This window comes from Opisthorchis viverrini, assembly GCF_000715545.1.
Source record: "Opisthorchis viverrini unplaced genomic scaffold opera_v5_64, whole genome shotgun sequence".
In the NCBI taxonomy this organism is placed as follows: Eukaryota; Metazoa; Platyhelminthes; class Trematoda; order Opisthorchiida; family Opisthorchiidae; genus Opisthorchis; species Opisthorchis viverrini.
This window is the reverse complement of record NW_008751720.1, coordinates 221,745-237,934: the sequence shown is the minus strand read 5'-3', so window position 1 is coordinate 237,934 and position 16,190 is coordinate 221,745. Positions and strand designations below refer to the sequence as shown.

General features: G+C 45.7%; 2 protein-coding genes across 2 annotated transcripts in view; one reads left to right on the top strand and one right to left on the bottom strand.

Annotated features, from left to right (window-relative positions):
* T265_04073 (hypothetical protein) overlaps positions 1 to 10,091 on the bottom strand; it is a gene marked incomplete at both ends in the record, with an annotated part of 20,444 nt that extends 10,353 nt beyond the window's left edge. Inside the window, 2 exons of the mRNA XM_009168719.1 lie at positions 789 to 1,426; positions 9,262 to 10,091. Coding sequence (XP_009166983.1) covers positions 789 to 1,426; positions 9,262 to 10,057 — 1,434 coding nt within the window. The remainder of the gene's footprint in view (positions 1 to 788; positions 1,427 to 9,261) is intronic.
* Positions 1 to 16,190, top strand: part of T265_04072 (hypothetical protein) — a gene marked incomplete at both ends in the record, with an annotated part of 45,644 nt that overhangs the window by 18,527 nt on the left and 10,927 nt on the right. Inside the window, one exon of the mRNA XM_009168718.1 lies at positions 15,553 to 15,611. Within this exon, the coding sequence (XP_009166982.1) occupies positions 15,553 to 15,611 (59 nt within the window). The remainder of the gene's footprint in view (positions 1 to 15,552; positions 15,612 to 16,190) is intronic.

Here is a 16,190-nt window from a genome sequence, read left to right as displayed (position 1 = left end):
TCAAATGTTTGTGAAATGGAAAAGTTCAAAAAGTCCGCACCCAGTTGAAAGCATTCGTGATGGCTGAAGCAGTTCAATGTTTGGGTGGTTTAGTGTCAATACAGTACTTAACGAAACGGTTGTCTGTGCGATACACCAAAATGGAAGCGTCCCGAAAAACGGACGATTTATGCACAGCCGACAGTCCCTCTAAAGTAGTCGGCTTCGGTGTTCGTCAAGGGCAATTGAGAGCAATCTAGAGAGCAAATCCATTTAATTTCAAAACGGTTAACTGAGTCACACCATCTTGTCGAGACGAAAAACATTTTATGGTGCCTAAATACTAGCCACTGGGGGACTGGCATATATCTCTCTCTCTCGTGCATCCGTACTACGGATGTTAAGGCTAAAACACAGGTTAGTTGTAGGTGGTTGCAGGAGTGTTAATAAAACACATCAGGTAGCCAGTTTCTAGGCAGTCACAACACGCGTGGGAACAGAGCTACGGGACCAACTATGTGACACGCCCATATATAGTTCACTGGGATTATTTCGCACGACGAGATCGTAAAACAAGATTACAAAAACGTAACATTATAAAAAAAAANACTCCTACGCATTTGATTCTTGTAGTCTGGTTCTAAGATCGCCGTTCTCAATCCACCTGAATCAAACGTGCAGGGTTCGTGTAAAGCTAATGGTAGAGCAGTGTGGCTGAAAAAAGTAATTTACCAACTGAATACAGAAAAGTGTGGTTGTGAACATAGTTAAGTAAAACGGAATCCGGAGAAAATTCTTTTCCAACATACTTTGCAACCTTCACAGGTGAATACTCCATAATGAGCTCCAGTTGACTTGTCTCCACATACAACGCAGGCTCGCAGCAGAACACCAGCCTGAGCTGTTTGTCCCACATTCTCTGTGGATGAACGGGTGTCGGCTGCAAAAGGGGATTCTGATTGCGCAGATAATGGCGCGGGCCTATCTACCGAAAACTCTTGACGCTTGAGTTGAAATTCGGTCGCAAAAGGAAATTTATTGCACGATGTTGTACTAGCCTGTTGATAGTTCCAACTGTGTGATTCATTTGATGGAGAAAAAGTGAAAGGGTCCACTCCAGTAAAGTGATTATTTTTAACTGATCTGTCTGAACGAGAATATGTGTCCAGCATATTGGACTGGTGCTGGATAACCCCATTGATCTGGCTGTCGCATGAGGATAGAATGCTTCTAGTGGAGATCAATGAGTCCGGCGCTGAATGCAGTGACCGATCAAATGTCCCAGGACAACTGGAACTGAGGCCCTCACTGGGAATGGTGCAAAGTGAACTAGGCGCGTGCGCACCGGAAGTGCCTGCCTTTGTGTAAAAGGACGGACGGATATCTCGACAGTGTGAACTTTCGCAAACGTAATCCACGCTATTACTGTTCAGAGATTCCGATGCATCTGTGGAAAGCAGAAAGTAGAAATCAATTTGGAACTTAAATTCATCACGTTAAAACGGACAAAACCCAGCGTAACATAGTATACTAACTAGAAGACGAAAAATGAAATAGGCGAAAACGCTATCGGTTGCAGAAAGAATATGCAGAATGGAATTATGCAACGTTGCAACCATCAGAGATAGCCTTTGTGCTTTGAAAAAGCCCATCCCCGTGGCCCAAACGACGGACAGTTTCAGTCAATGTATCGGCTGTTCGACAAGTATGAGCCAACATTCTCAGCTCTTCTGGTTCCTCGATACTTAGTTCACCGAGGACCTAGCGAGAATTGTTAACGAGGGAATGGAAAATCTTTACTAGCCTATGAATAGTTTTCACTGTACCAGCTACGTATCGAACTGATAATCAATTTCCCCTATTTCCTCGCACGAGGAGGTCCAGAGATAGTGAAGCAGCCATGCGACATCATTGATCGTGTGTCTGAATTTAAGAGAATAACACGAGAAGCTCAGGGGTGAACGGCTCTGTTCGGTTGGAAATAGGACATTTTTGACTTTTGAGTCACTAGGATCAGACTATTGCGTTAGAACTCAGAACCTATGAGACCTTGCCATGCATGACCTCGTTTCAGAAGACGATGAGGTAGTTATACTTGTCAATCCTCGTTGATAAGTCATCGAGGATAGATATTTCTGTCATGTGGACGTTTTCTGTCGAACCAATGATACGGGGCTAGCTAGATACAGGTGTCACAAAGACTGCTGAAATACTGTTGACAAGTTGGGAACCAATGAGTCACCTCACTCATGACATCAAACTAACGGACAAAAGCAATGCATGTAGAGTCAGATTTGAACGATTTTGACACCTTATTGAATTCCTTAGCTTGCCTGATCACGCTGGCTTTCCAAAAAGTCTGACATTCAATTGGATTGTACGTTCATTAATGACTTGGAACTATGTTACACTTCTGGTACCTTTAACTATTGTAAGTGATGTTGCTTCCCATAAGTTAAAGAGTAGTCCGATTAAAACAGTGGCTGGAAAGTAGCACATACAAGTGCTTTATGCGCCTGAGAATTTTTTAGAGGCGGACGATATGATTGCCTCAATCGATGGCCCGTATGCTCCCGAACTAAGACATGTGGTCCCGATGTTCCATACGTCATCTTAGTGAAGGTGTAACGCTGTCCTCTGATTCCACACTAAGTGACTTCTTTAATGCGCACATGCCTCCAGTACGCAATAATATTTGGAGGTCCGTAGGCATATCCTCGGTTCCGACGAAAAATACCAAAATGTTACGCCCGAAACAGTTCAAAAATTCTTAAGCAGTTTTTGAAGGACCTTTTGAAATAGAGGACACGAGACATGTAACTTATTGTCAGTCCCGTTCAAAGCTTGACGCTGTAGCCTCAATCTTGAATACCGTCGCATACATACCACTAACTTATCGGCGTCACTTTGACTGGTGACAAAACGTTTACAGCCCAATTGTCCACGCCAAAGAACAGAATAACAGCTAGTTTCTATATCTCTCGTCAAAAAGTTGGTTATGGCATGTATCTATTCACAGTGGCTATACTACTGTTTGGCTTCTTGAAAATAAGAAAGCCTTTGTCTTTCCATCTAGCTCCCTTAAACTGAATACTAAATGTGAAAGTGGACTTTCGCGGGTGTTCCTTTCTGGTATCCCAACAATCAGCACCTCACGCCGAATGATGGTCGCATTGGTTCTAGTTGATGGATTTTGTAAGCTATCTCGACCAATTAGCCGTAATAAAGATTTAATGCTACTTCTACTCGTATCTCATTCGGCCTACTTTCCTGTTAGGCGCGATTCTATCTGGTATATTCATCCACTGCATCCCTTGATGTAACCTTACGTTTATAACTCTAGTGTGTGTTGCGCCTAGCTGTTTGTTTAGTGCTGAAAATTCGCTCCGGTGCGCCCATGCAGTTGTTGTTGATTCAGCATATCAATTCCGATAAGATCGCAGCTAATAGATCCAACCTGGAAACAGTGACAATCTTGTATGGACCCGTGTAGCCCTCATTCTTGAGAACCTACGACTTGAGTCACTTATGCTCAGCGCCTGGTACCCAACTATACCATACCCAACTGATATAAAGACCCTCGACATATGAAGAGATGAACCAAGTGGTTAGAGCGCAAATTTACTGACCGACATCTGCCTCTCGACTTCCCCTGTCTAGGCTCGGGCAACCTTGCAGTATCCCAGCCGTCGTATCTCCTTCATGTGGCATGGCGGTAGGCACCGAAAGGGTACTGAAGCTGCACATGTCTCTTTGAACACGTGAGTTGCATTCCAACTGAGTAATACGAACGTCTCTACGGATTTGGTATCAACCAACAATCATCCTTCTCCAAATATTTTGTGGCCCAAAATCGAACCCAGCTTCAAGCAACAAAGGTCACGGCGCAAGGCTCTACGACTAGGTAGAAGCATTGGGAGAACACAACCAAAATAAGGACCCACACATTTTAATACACTCCTCGCAGAAAGTTGTCCCAGAGTCGACAAAACAAGGGAAAAAATCTTGAGTACCATCCAATCACTTCCATAATTCTGTGAGTGAAACTACGGGATTGCTGAAGTGGGAATTCTGAACACTTCTAATATGAAATCGTTAGGCTAGAACCTGCAGTCTTCACCAGAATATCGAGCATTTCAAAATGTATTTCTATGTACTCTGTGCGATTCGACATAAATCGAGGTAAGATCGGCATTTGTCTACGATTGTGTTAAGAGCTTCGGAGCATATACCGCACAAAATGAGGTTTCCCTGACCCCTCCAAAGTGACGCCAGAAACGTCTAATGGACGCAGGGCCACACGGCACGAGGGCTGGGATACTGCCAGGTCGGCCAAGCCTAGACAGTGGAATTCGAGTGGCGGAGGTCGGATTCGAACCACGGACCTTCCGGTCAGTAAATTCGCGCTCTAACCATTTGGGCCATCTCGCCCCAACGTGCTAGTGCATTTCACTGAGTAGAGTATCACGCGAATGCTACCGAGTGAGGCCCACTAACACAATAATAATAATAGCAATATTAATCGCTCAGCTGTAACACTCCTTGATATCTAGCTAACATCCAAAAGGATAGCGAGGGATGAGATACTTTCAGCTTGCCCAAGCCTACAAAGGAGCAGTTGAGATGCAAATGTCGGGCTCGAAGCAAGGACATTTCGGTCCGTAAGCTCGCACCTAAACCACTGAGCTATCTCGAGCCCACTAGCACACCATCAAGGTGGTAATGGACAACTTGGCATGCGTTCCCGGACTGCCTGGCCACACGTAACTACGTCGATGGAAGCCACCACAAAATGTGTCATGCCATGGTTTTCCCTCAACCGCATGTGAAACCACGACAACGCCATGCACCCGTGTAAAACTGGTGAAGCATAACACGCAGAAGACGTGTTCGAGGACCATGAGTATGACCATCATCATCATCAGCAGGAGCAGCCGTAAAAACTGTGGTTATAGCTGCCACAGTTTCGTTCACCGGTGTTTTGGGGAGTCGGGGTAGATAGCTGCGCATCGGAGGTGGGGGCTGACATAATTGATGTGTAAATACAGAGTTGTCAGTAGACTTTCATTTGGAGAGGTTGGGAGGAGAGCTATGCACCGAAGACAATAGCTTGGATGCATAAGCGCCACTGAAAGCGCGACTGGGCCATGTCTGACTGTCTCTAACCATTGATGTGTCCCTTCTGGGTATCCCCATCTAGGGAGACAGTAATGACTTTCACGTTTCCCCGAAAAGTAATTGTTTCACTTCCCCTGACTACTTCCCATCATTCCCGTGGTTATGCGAAAAAAATTCTTCGAAGAAGTCGGTCGACTGGTATATGCAGCATTTGACTAAGCATGCGTAACTCATGGAGTGTGATCAGTTAATCTATTTTGGGTGAGCTATTTCCTCAGAAAACCATCAGACGTAGTTAAACGATGCCGATTCGGGGTTCCCACCAAACTTGGGTAATGCTTGGGTAGGCTTGGAATGTCAGACACTGAAAGCATTTTGAAGTCGTCAGTGCGCAACGGCCAGGTATCTGATCCGTACGACAATATGGAGCGCGCCACAGCATTGTAAACTCGACCTTTGACGGGTAAGGTGCTTTTACGCCTACGCCACAGGTGATGCAGATTCACTAAAGCCGTTCGGGCCTTCCCAAGCCGGATTGAAATATAATCTTTCACGAGACCACTGGCACTAACACAACTGCCCAGGAAGACAAATTTGTCTACTACCTTAATCGGCTCATCCGCAAGTATGAGGCTAAGGTTCGAGCCCATTCAGCAGCACTTCACATTTTAATGGTGTGAGGCGCGTGCCAAACTGTGACATAGAATCACTTTATTTATTTATTATCGGTTTTATATTATATATGATAATATTTTGTCCGCATTACGACGGCGCCAGACCCAAGAACTGTCATCTGCCTGCTTGATATGTACGAGCAAATGTCCCGGGACTCCACAGGCATTAGAGGATGGTAGTGAGTCTTCTATAATCGCATCAACAAAGAAGTTAAAGAGAAAACGCGAAAGAGCACAGCTTTTCCTGACAACACAGTGTGGTGAGAGCTTCCCGAAGACCACACGTCCAAAGGAGTAGGCGTGCAGCGCCAAATATGTTGGGTATTACTCAGCTGTATCTACACGACAGCCACAGAGAGTCACTTCTGGTACCATCGTAGGCTTAACGCTCCGGAACATGCCATCAATTTAGGCGGGGCTTTGTAGGCACAAATAAGAACAACCTAGAAACTGAATCCACCTTGGACCAACCGGGGACGACATTAATGACGAGAAAAACCCAGAATGCATCCGTATGGCGGTCTGTACTTAGCCATGATTCGAATCGATCCCATGCATGATGATACTGATTATTGAAAGTCACTTCTAGCCTCATCGAGGCCTTCAATCACCGAACAGTAGTGTACTAAGGCATCTTCGTAGATTTTAATCTGTACGGCACTCGTCACAGAGAGTCACTTCTAGCACCGTTGCAGGCTCATCAATCTGAATTCACGAAGCTGGCGTACATCTGCTGAATTTACTTTACCCATCAAGGTTTCGACGAACACTAGTGGCTGATTAATCCAATCCGGCCACCACAAATAAGACTGCGATCACTGCAGATCCAGCTTGTTTGGTCAGATGGTAACCTTGTCTTACATGCTTTAGCTCTCTACTACGAAGTCGGGCACTGTTGAACTGACGAATCCTAGTTTGTATCATCTTCCACAATGTCGTTCCGTTTCGTGATTTTCGGTCATCTATACAGCATTTGAGCGTATGCACTGTCACGGTCTGCCACTCTCAAAAGCAGTGAAGATGTAGAATGATGCTAAGGGTTTTCTGTCGAACGTTTTCTTAGTGCGATCGAACAGGGCGAAACCGATATGATCTCGGTTTCCCCCTGTTGAGTGACTGATCTCGAAGAACGTGTTTCTGAAGTTCTTGACGGAGACCTCATTGGTCAGCCAGCCGTTTTCGATGAGGGTCACCAAGTCGATTCCGGATATTTTTAGTCCTATTGCAGGACGGTCGACCTGATCATCACCTCGTGCTCGGATGCCTCACGGTTAACGGTCTCATGGGGTGTGATCAGTTGCAATTTACCTGTACGATAAGCGACTTAGCATGGGCGGATCGGGCCCACCAAACAGGAGACATGAGTGCTTTGACTAGACCGTTGCCCCAGCATCTACCTGAACAACTCAGTATCCGTTGCACTCCAGCCAAAGCAAATACCGAGAGGCTAGTGATGGTTGAATTATGGTAAAGGCCGTTTAGTACCAGATTCCTCAAGCGAACTGGACTGACAACCTTATATCGGCTTTTTTATTAGACGTCAAATGTAGCCACACGACAAAGTGTTCTAGAACATCTCGTCTTGGCCCCATAAAGGGGTCGTACTGGAAAATAGCTATGTGGCGGTGTTGGGTGGCTTGCTCTGCAGAGGATGTGCGCGCTTATATGTACCACCGGCCTGAAACATCCTGGTCGGACCCAAGCTGTTGGGATTGTCCTGAAGGTGCAGCGATCAGAGAATATACCTGTTTTGTGCTCTGATACGATCCAGCCAACTCAAACGGTTCCGAATGCCGAACGAACTGCCTAATAGAAAAGGTGGATGAAAAGGGGAAGAAACTAAAGTGACACAACGGGAACATCAGTGACGAACCAATTGGGGATACCACAGGCCTAGGCTCTACTCATTAAAAACACTCACTAAGCAGTGCAACGGGACTAAAAGTTACACCCGTTGAAAATGGATATGTTTTATCGGGAAACTCCATGAGCAAGTGGTAACTAGTCGGCAGAGATGAAGCGCCATTAAGAACATAGATGCAAGGTCCAGGCATCTCCTCGACTATTCTGGACTGCTTTGTCCATGAAATCACCGAAGGAAATTTATCTTTCAAATAATGATAGATAAGTAGTCGAGCAGCTATAACACCCTTGCGATGTGCAGCCACCAAGCCACTCGAAAAGAGAACGAAGGCTAAGGTACTGCCAAGTTAAGTAAGCCTGGATAAGAGTAATCAAGATGCCAAGGTTGGGTCCCAATAATAAACCTTCTGGCCAGTAAGCTCACTTTTAATCACTGGATCATCTCGAGCTCATCACTTCCACATGGACAACAAAATGCAAACAAGCATGTCACACAACGACCTTCCTACGCTAGAATGGAAGCTTTAGGAACCGCTTTCGGGAGTCGATCGCTGAACATGGTAACAACTGACATCTTTCATGACCGTACATTATTACACGTATACAGTTCAGGAAATATTGGATCGGTACACAGCTACCATCTGAAAGTAAACATGTACTGGTGGTCATAAATGGGGATGATGCTCTTTGGTTTATCGGTTGGTGATTGGAGCGGTTTGGTCAAAAAGGATTGTTGGTCACGAGGTAAACACACTGCGTTACCTCTGGTAAACACAATATTCCTTCATACAGAATCGATGTAATTCAAGTATGTGTCACAACCAGGATAGGACAGTCTGCCATCCCTGACACTTATACCGCCGGTATGACATCAGTATCCCGATACTGACATACTGATTTATGGGTGGGAAATATGGTCCGTATGCGTAGAGGACGCAAGAAAACTCTCCGTGTTTGACTGTCGTATCTCTGAAGCATTGGTCGGTTATGGTTAAGATATGGGAATAGCAATGCTAGTGAGAAACTCTGCCGTGATGGATTCATAGGTTGCGCTGGTTAGGATATGCACTTCGCATGCCAGAGGACTGTATACATCACACAGCTCTTTCCGTCCAGCCCTGTAATGAGTGGAAATAACTGAGGTGGACGAAGGTAGTCGAGAGGCAATACATCAATCTCAGTTGGGTTGACAATTGCCGCTTCCCCGGATGGAGACTCCGAGGACTCAACCGACCATTCATTAATGGCACTGGGGGTGTGACTAAATCACATAAACGGCGGTGCTCCTGCATCAAGGCTATCGCCCTCCGTGCGTAACTGTTCGGTTTCTTGTTGCTTCCAATATGTTGACTGATTTAACACGAACTAACTGACTACACGATCGCCTCCAACGCATGACTGTACCTTCCCTGCTCTCCCATCTTCCGATAACCAAATTGTCGATGTTGGAAACAACGTATCCTTAGTAGAAGCTCTATAGCTACTGAACTGAACTGAATTAAAACAGTTCCAATCCAACCTCTGAAGCTATTATTTTGGGAAAGACCTGCCCAAACTACACGGTGATACACACACAACTAATCGAAACTATATGAAATTGAACGGCTGAAACGGAAAGCGGACAAACCTGAAAGTGCAGATGAGAAACTCGAGTCAGGAAAGCCCGATAAATGCCTCCTCCGTTCCAGGTTCATCGACCCAGCCACATTTTCGGATACATTGGAATTTCCGGACGAGCTAACAAAACTCGATAATGATGAACAATGATTGACAGGATTCCGTGGATCCACTGCAAGACTCGCCGGATTAAAGTGTATATCAGAAACAGGGTTGATGATGGCGGAGAACACACGATCCAGGTCGAGACTACGTGACTCGTCTGGCGCAACTGTTGACTGGCTTAAGACAGATCCTTCAGAAAGCACGAGTGGTTCACTCGGTAAAATCATATCCGAAGTAGAAGCAACACGTGTGACATGAGTAGGAGAACGTGAATTTAAGGACGTAGTATCCGTAGGACTTTGGACGCTGGAACCGATAGATCGGTCGGAAAGATAGTAAGGCAAATAGTTTATAGAGTCAGCTGTAGGCAACAGTGAACAGTTAGTCACGATCGACTGCGGAATGTATTCCTGTTGTAAGTCTTCGCCAGTTACACAGCCCTGGTTTTGACGAGCATCAGATGTGTCTTTGGAGAGGTGTGATCCAGTGCACGAGGGAATAGCGGGTGTGTAACAAGACAACTGATGGTCAAAAACAGGCTCCACATCACTCAAGTAGCTTTCGAAAGAGGTGATCGCACGCGGCTGAATTTCATTTGTCGACGAGGAATTGTAGTTCCAGTCTGCTTTAGAAGATATCGCTGATTGAAGAACTGCAGTATCTGATGGAGAACTCATGAGTCTGAAGGCAACGAATAGCATTAATAATAGTAATGATAATAATAATAACGGTGACAAGGACAATCATGTTGAATTTTCTTTGAAGTCATTCGTCAGTGAATTATACCTTGCACAGAGCGTTTTTGGTAACCCAAATGACTTCCAAACGAAAAAGTAACCGTTGAAATAAACAGCCATGGCTAGCTCAACGTGTCTCTCAGAGGACCGTTTTATTGGCGAAGTATGCAAAAATCGAGAATGAAACATTATGACCCTTGAACTCATGAACACGATGTGACATAAACTTCCTAATTAATGGTACCTAATGGCTATGTACAAATGTTTCTGATAACGTTGTCAGTAGCACAGTTATAGCTTCAGAAAGCAGATGATGAGTTACGGCCAAGCTGAGGCCAGGGAGTTTTGACCCTGGAAACCCTTCCAAAGCCAGCAGGATCAATCTTGCGGAACGAACTCTACACGTTCCGCAAAATCTGGGAGATGGAAAACATTCTGCACGAGTCCAAAGATCCAACATATCCTTTGTATAAAGTGAAAGGAAGACTACTGCTTAGTTTCCCACGCCATCTAGGAACTACCAGAATACACTCAAAGGACTCGCCTCTCCCACTTTCGACAACGTAAAGCACGTTTCAGCCACTTGAAAAACATGTCTGAAATGAAGTTAAAGTTTTACAAACATTTCTGGGAACAGCCGATTAAAGCTATCTAACCACCTGAATGTTTAACCAATTAGTTCAAAAGCCATATCCACACTAAAACCCATAACCACTGTCTATCAACTATCAATGATACATACTCCAGACTTCGCCGTCCTGAGGCGTTTACTTCCATTGCTACCGGTTGCCTCAATATTTAGAATACTGGCTTTTACGCCATCCGATGGGAGGCCATTACTTTTGTCTGCGGATGCTGCCAGTGCAACTCGCTTTCCGGGATGAAGACCACTTGATCCCCACTAAGCCTGGTTGGAGACGCCGCAAGATATGGCTGCTGATCGATATCAATGGCGTTCGTGTTATCACTCTCTATCCAGATTGCCATCAGACTTTCAAATGAATCATGGATTTACGGTAGCGAAGCATGATTGCTAAACTCTGATTTTACGCTATTGATTATATATNTATATATATATATATGAAGAACCGTCCGGAAGGCGTGGCAATGTACTGCCTTAACTGGAGTTGCACGCGACTAAGACGAAAGTCCTTGATAAGTGTCGAAGATATTTCCTCATCCAGATAAAATAGTGCTGGGTCGGAAACTGCTACTTCAACCCTGGACGAACTATAGCAGCAGGTGAAGTTGGAATAACAAACGACATAGCCCAATGAAAAAGTCCATCGGAAAGGCCCTATAGGACGGTGTACCAGCTGTATCCGGAAGGCTCACAGTGACAAGAGACAAGTGACTCTAAGATTCGGGAATACCAGTTGATTCCGACTGTTGAAAAACAAAACTGCATGCAAAAGTTGCATAGACTTCAATTAGGTTGTCAGGAAAGGTACGAGGTGATTATGATCAGCTGTAATCCACTACAGTTGTACAATGGGTATATTTGCCAAAGTTTCGTTCAACGCCGATTTTCGAAGATGGGCCTGTGTAGCTACGCTTTGGAGGGAGCAGCTGATATAGTTGACGCGTGAATACAGAAGTGGCAGTGGAATTTTCACTGAGATCGGGAAGGGGAGCTATACATTAGTGGCAACAGCTTGGATGCATGCGCGCTGCTGAGCGAGCGACTGGCACATGTCGGTTTATATCTTCAGCCACTAATGTGTCCCGTTTTGGAGTCTCAATTACGAGAGACGGCAACAAGCAGCGGCTGGGTTCGCTGGTAAAAGATCCCGTTGACCTCTCTTAGTTCGTTTGAACTCAGCGTGATTATGCGAAAAAGGCACTCATGTAAAGTCGACCAATTAGCGTACAGAGAACGTGACCAAGCCAGTGCAACCAGCTCATTTATCCTGGGAGATACTGGGTCTTACCAAGGTGCAGCGGTTTGCAAACCTGCATAACCCATTGAGCTATACTGAGAGCGTGACACTCATATCATCGAATCATCGGTGAACGAAACTGTGGCAGCTAAAGCCACTATATGACAAGTACGCGGTACTCACAGCTGGTGGTGATAATGATGATGGTGGCGCATATCCGGTTGGTCAATTTGTAGAGGTCTTAATGAGTCCGTGGTCTTGCAGGATTGGGGTTGGGACACGTGTGGCGACCAGCTCTTTAATACCGCATGCTATTCTGAAGGCCTTACGTCAAACGTCACTGCCTTGCGGTCAGGCTTTTGAGCCAAATATTTCGACTGAATACCATAATCGTTCTCTCTGTAAGTATGATGTCATGGAAGTATCCCAGCCCACGTACGGCGTACAACTAGTTATAACATCATCATCAGCGACGGCAATATCAGTGTTCACACTGATGCTTCATTGCCGTAAGCAAAAGTTCATCGAATTGCACTCAAAGCCTTACAGTGGAAAGAAGAGATAAAGGTGGGTGATGGAGGGGTGATAGTGATGGTCTATCTTAAACATTCTGAGGTGCCTAAACCTCCACGCACTCAATCAGACAATCTGAAAAGAAACTGACAGCAAGAATGTCACTGGTATCAGCCACCACTTCTTGCAACGTATTTAGCCACGCGCAGACGGAGCCACGGGGACCCCATCCTGGAAGGAGTACAACACTAACAACATTCAAACTCTTCGAAATCTCTCACACCCTTCTGCCAAGTCATACGTTGTCAGTATAACACTAACAACATTCAAACTCTCCGAAATCTCTCACACCCTTCTGCCACGTTGTCCACCTCGAGGTTTACGCTACTCCGAAGGAGGTACGGAGAACAGCACTCAGATTATGCTCACCGTGTTGAACAAGTGTGGTTAACAGCAATGATCGATCGATAGAATCGAACGCACCCATGAGGTCAACAATTACCAATACTCTGGGTCGTCTGTACATGTGGCGGCGCCCACATACCTGACAGTGTGATGATGTGTCCGATGCAGCCTCTACGCGGCCAAACTCCTGATTGATGCTCGCATTCCGGTGTTGCTGGTGTCAAGGTATTCGTAACAAGGCAATTGGAAAACGGATGTGGTTGTGCACCAGGTAGTTCAGTCACGGAAAACACCCAACACCACCATCTGTGGTGGCTGGGCGATGTGCAACGCAACACTGCACACCGAGATTGGTGCTGTTCTCAATTATTCCTTAACAATGACGAAGCTTCAAGATGGGTGTGTGATTTGACAGGATTTGAAAGAAGTGATGAAGAGCTTGGGTGTTGCTAGTACAGTCCGCTTTTCGGGATGGTGTCCGCGGTGGCTATCCAACCTTAGTCCGTGGTGTTTGTTTCCTTCCAGACTGCTTCAGGTGTACACACCTCAGCAATCTCGCGATAGACAAGTACTAGTTATCTCGTCCTCCCCCTCTTTTCTTTTCTCACATCGGAAATTTGAGGAAATAAATAAATTTTGCGGCTGTACGGCAGCGAAGCACCACTGCTCTTGTTGTCTCAGATGATGCCAATTACTGCTGTTGATACAACAGTACAAAGCGCACCTTTCACGCAGCGGGTTTAAGAGTAACCCACTGGCTTTCGACGGGGATGTTACGAGGCTATGCAATCGACTAGCAAATCTCAATTTAATACAGGAATTCAGCTCTACGCTATACTGATAACCTTGAGTAATCAACCACGCCGCACTATTATGACCGACAGGCGATGTGATCTACTCCCTGACGTCAGCAAACGAGTCAAAAATGGGTCAGAAAGCGCATGGACACTTACTCTAACAGGGCGTAATGGAAGTTGCGAGCGGACAGCGCGATCGAGCGACACGGCGCTTGGCGCGCTGCCTTATCGATCGTATGCCTTACTGCGACGGTCGGAGAGCGTCATACAGACAGCACTACCAACGCACCAGCCAATCAAATTTCAGCCGCCTTATCAGCCAATAACAGTAGGCCCATGATGCCGCCAGTGCTTACGCGTCTTTTGACTGTGCGGTGCTGGATAGGCTGGACACGAAGTCTCAGGCCTGGACAGGGCTGGGCCTTCCGTAGTTCTCGTCTCAACCGGGAACAAATAATAGATCCACAGTTTTTTTGACCATCACCCATTCAACCGAAGTATATGCGGTGACCGTACAATGAATAATGATAAATGATATTTCACCATTTGGTGTACAGAAGTCGGGGAGTGCAAAGCACGGACGCGACAAAACTGGGTCAACTCAGCTTTTCTAACTCGTTGGAAGAGATTTCAGTACGCTACAGAATAAATCGATTTAAACCATCGCTGCACTTTTTATAAGTATATGGAAACCGTATATGGCAACCATAAAGGTCTCGAAGCCAAAAGGCCGAAATCTCTTTCGAAGAGATGGCACTGTAAGCTGATCCCATAACTTCATTGCTACCAATTTTTCACTCCGTCGGTCTTATGAGCCAGCTGGACAAATTAATGTTCTTGTAACTGATTTCTGATGGGAATCGTCGCTTATTGATAGTATAATCCTTCAGCTACGTTGCAGGACAAGTGTATGCGGGGACGGAAGTCCAACAGAGAACCTGCAACTCACATTCACGCTCAACAAATATCGTGCAGCATCATCGATTTAGTGTTTGCGTGCCTCTGAGGTCCGATGAGGGTCGCGTCTTTGTTTCGAATATTCAAGCGAAGATATGCTAGTGACTACAATCCTTGGTCCAGCAGCATTTTGCTTCAGCTTAGATTGGCCCATTTCTAAGTCATCATTCTCCCTCTTTCAGGACCGGTATTGTACTAGCTGAGCACTGAATAACGTTGCCCAGGTATAAATGCTTTCTAAAAGTTTTTCTCGATTTATTTTATTACAGCTGTAAAAATGGCCGGCTGACATCCGTATCCAGATTGTCCTATCATGTCGGATTACGTCAATGGACGACTGCACACAGTGGGTAATGCCACATGCAGTTTGAGCTTAGCCGCGTGCGCATCCACCTGAATGACTAGTATGTGGTATAAACTGCGGATGTAAGGCGGGAGAGTGAACAGGATGAGCAGTGTTACTACCCTCAGCACGCACAAATGGTGGTCAGTACATATCACGCCAAGTGGGAGCAAGTGAACAGTTGAACCCGACAGTGCATGCAAAGGGGAATCCGACGATCCAGCACTACTGGGAGATAGTCCAGACGTATCCATAGGATTATCGTTCAACTAGGCCTGATACCTTTAGCTACGTTGGCAGCTTAACAGTTCAAAAATCCTGGGCATTAATGTTGGTCATTGATGGGGAGCACAAACAAGAAGCTGAACCCAACGGCGTTAACTTAGAGTAAACTGATAGTTTCATTATTGGTAAGCTGAAACCAGAGTGCGTCCGCACGATGTTTTGCGGTTAGCCATGATTCGATTGTATTCCGTCCACGCGATGATGATTATTGAAAGTCACTTCTAGCACCGTCACGGCCACAACGTACCGAATAGTTTAGTTTGTCCAGGTATCTTCTAGGTTTGGTTTCGTACGGCAGTAGTCACGAAGAGTCACTTCTAGAACCGTTGCAGGCTCAGGTAACTGTAAATTTGGAAAGCCAAAGCGGATCTGATGACCTTGCTTTACCCGCCTATGGATGACTGTAAGTCCGCCGGCGGTTGACCATTCCAACGCAATTAGAACAAACACGACAGCACTCGATGCATATCCAGCTAGTTCGACCACCATGTTCAACAGCTCAGATAATAACCTTGTGTCTTGAGAGCTACAGTTCTCTGACTCGAAGTTGGCCGTTGTTGAAATAACGAGCTCCATATTATCAGGTAGTTCTCTTTTTACTTTATGGTGGTTTGCCAGGTATAGCGTTTCAGCGTATGAAAGTCTGGTCTTGTTAGTCCAAGGTGCAGTAAATCAAGACGTGGACTGATGCTACAGGGTTCTATTCCGAGCATTTCCTTGGCGCGATCGGGAGGGCAAAACCGATACAATGATCCCTTTTATTCCTGTCGGATAGCCAGCCTTAATAATAATCGTTCAGCTGGAGCACCCTTTCGGTGCCAAACTGCCATGCCACCCAAAGGAAGTACGAGGGCTGGGATACTGCCAGGTTGCCCAAGCCTAGGCAGGAAAGTCGAGAGGCAGGGGTTGGGTTCGAA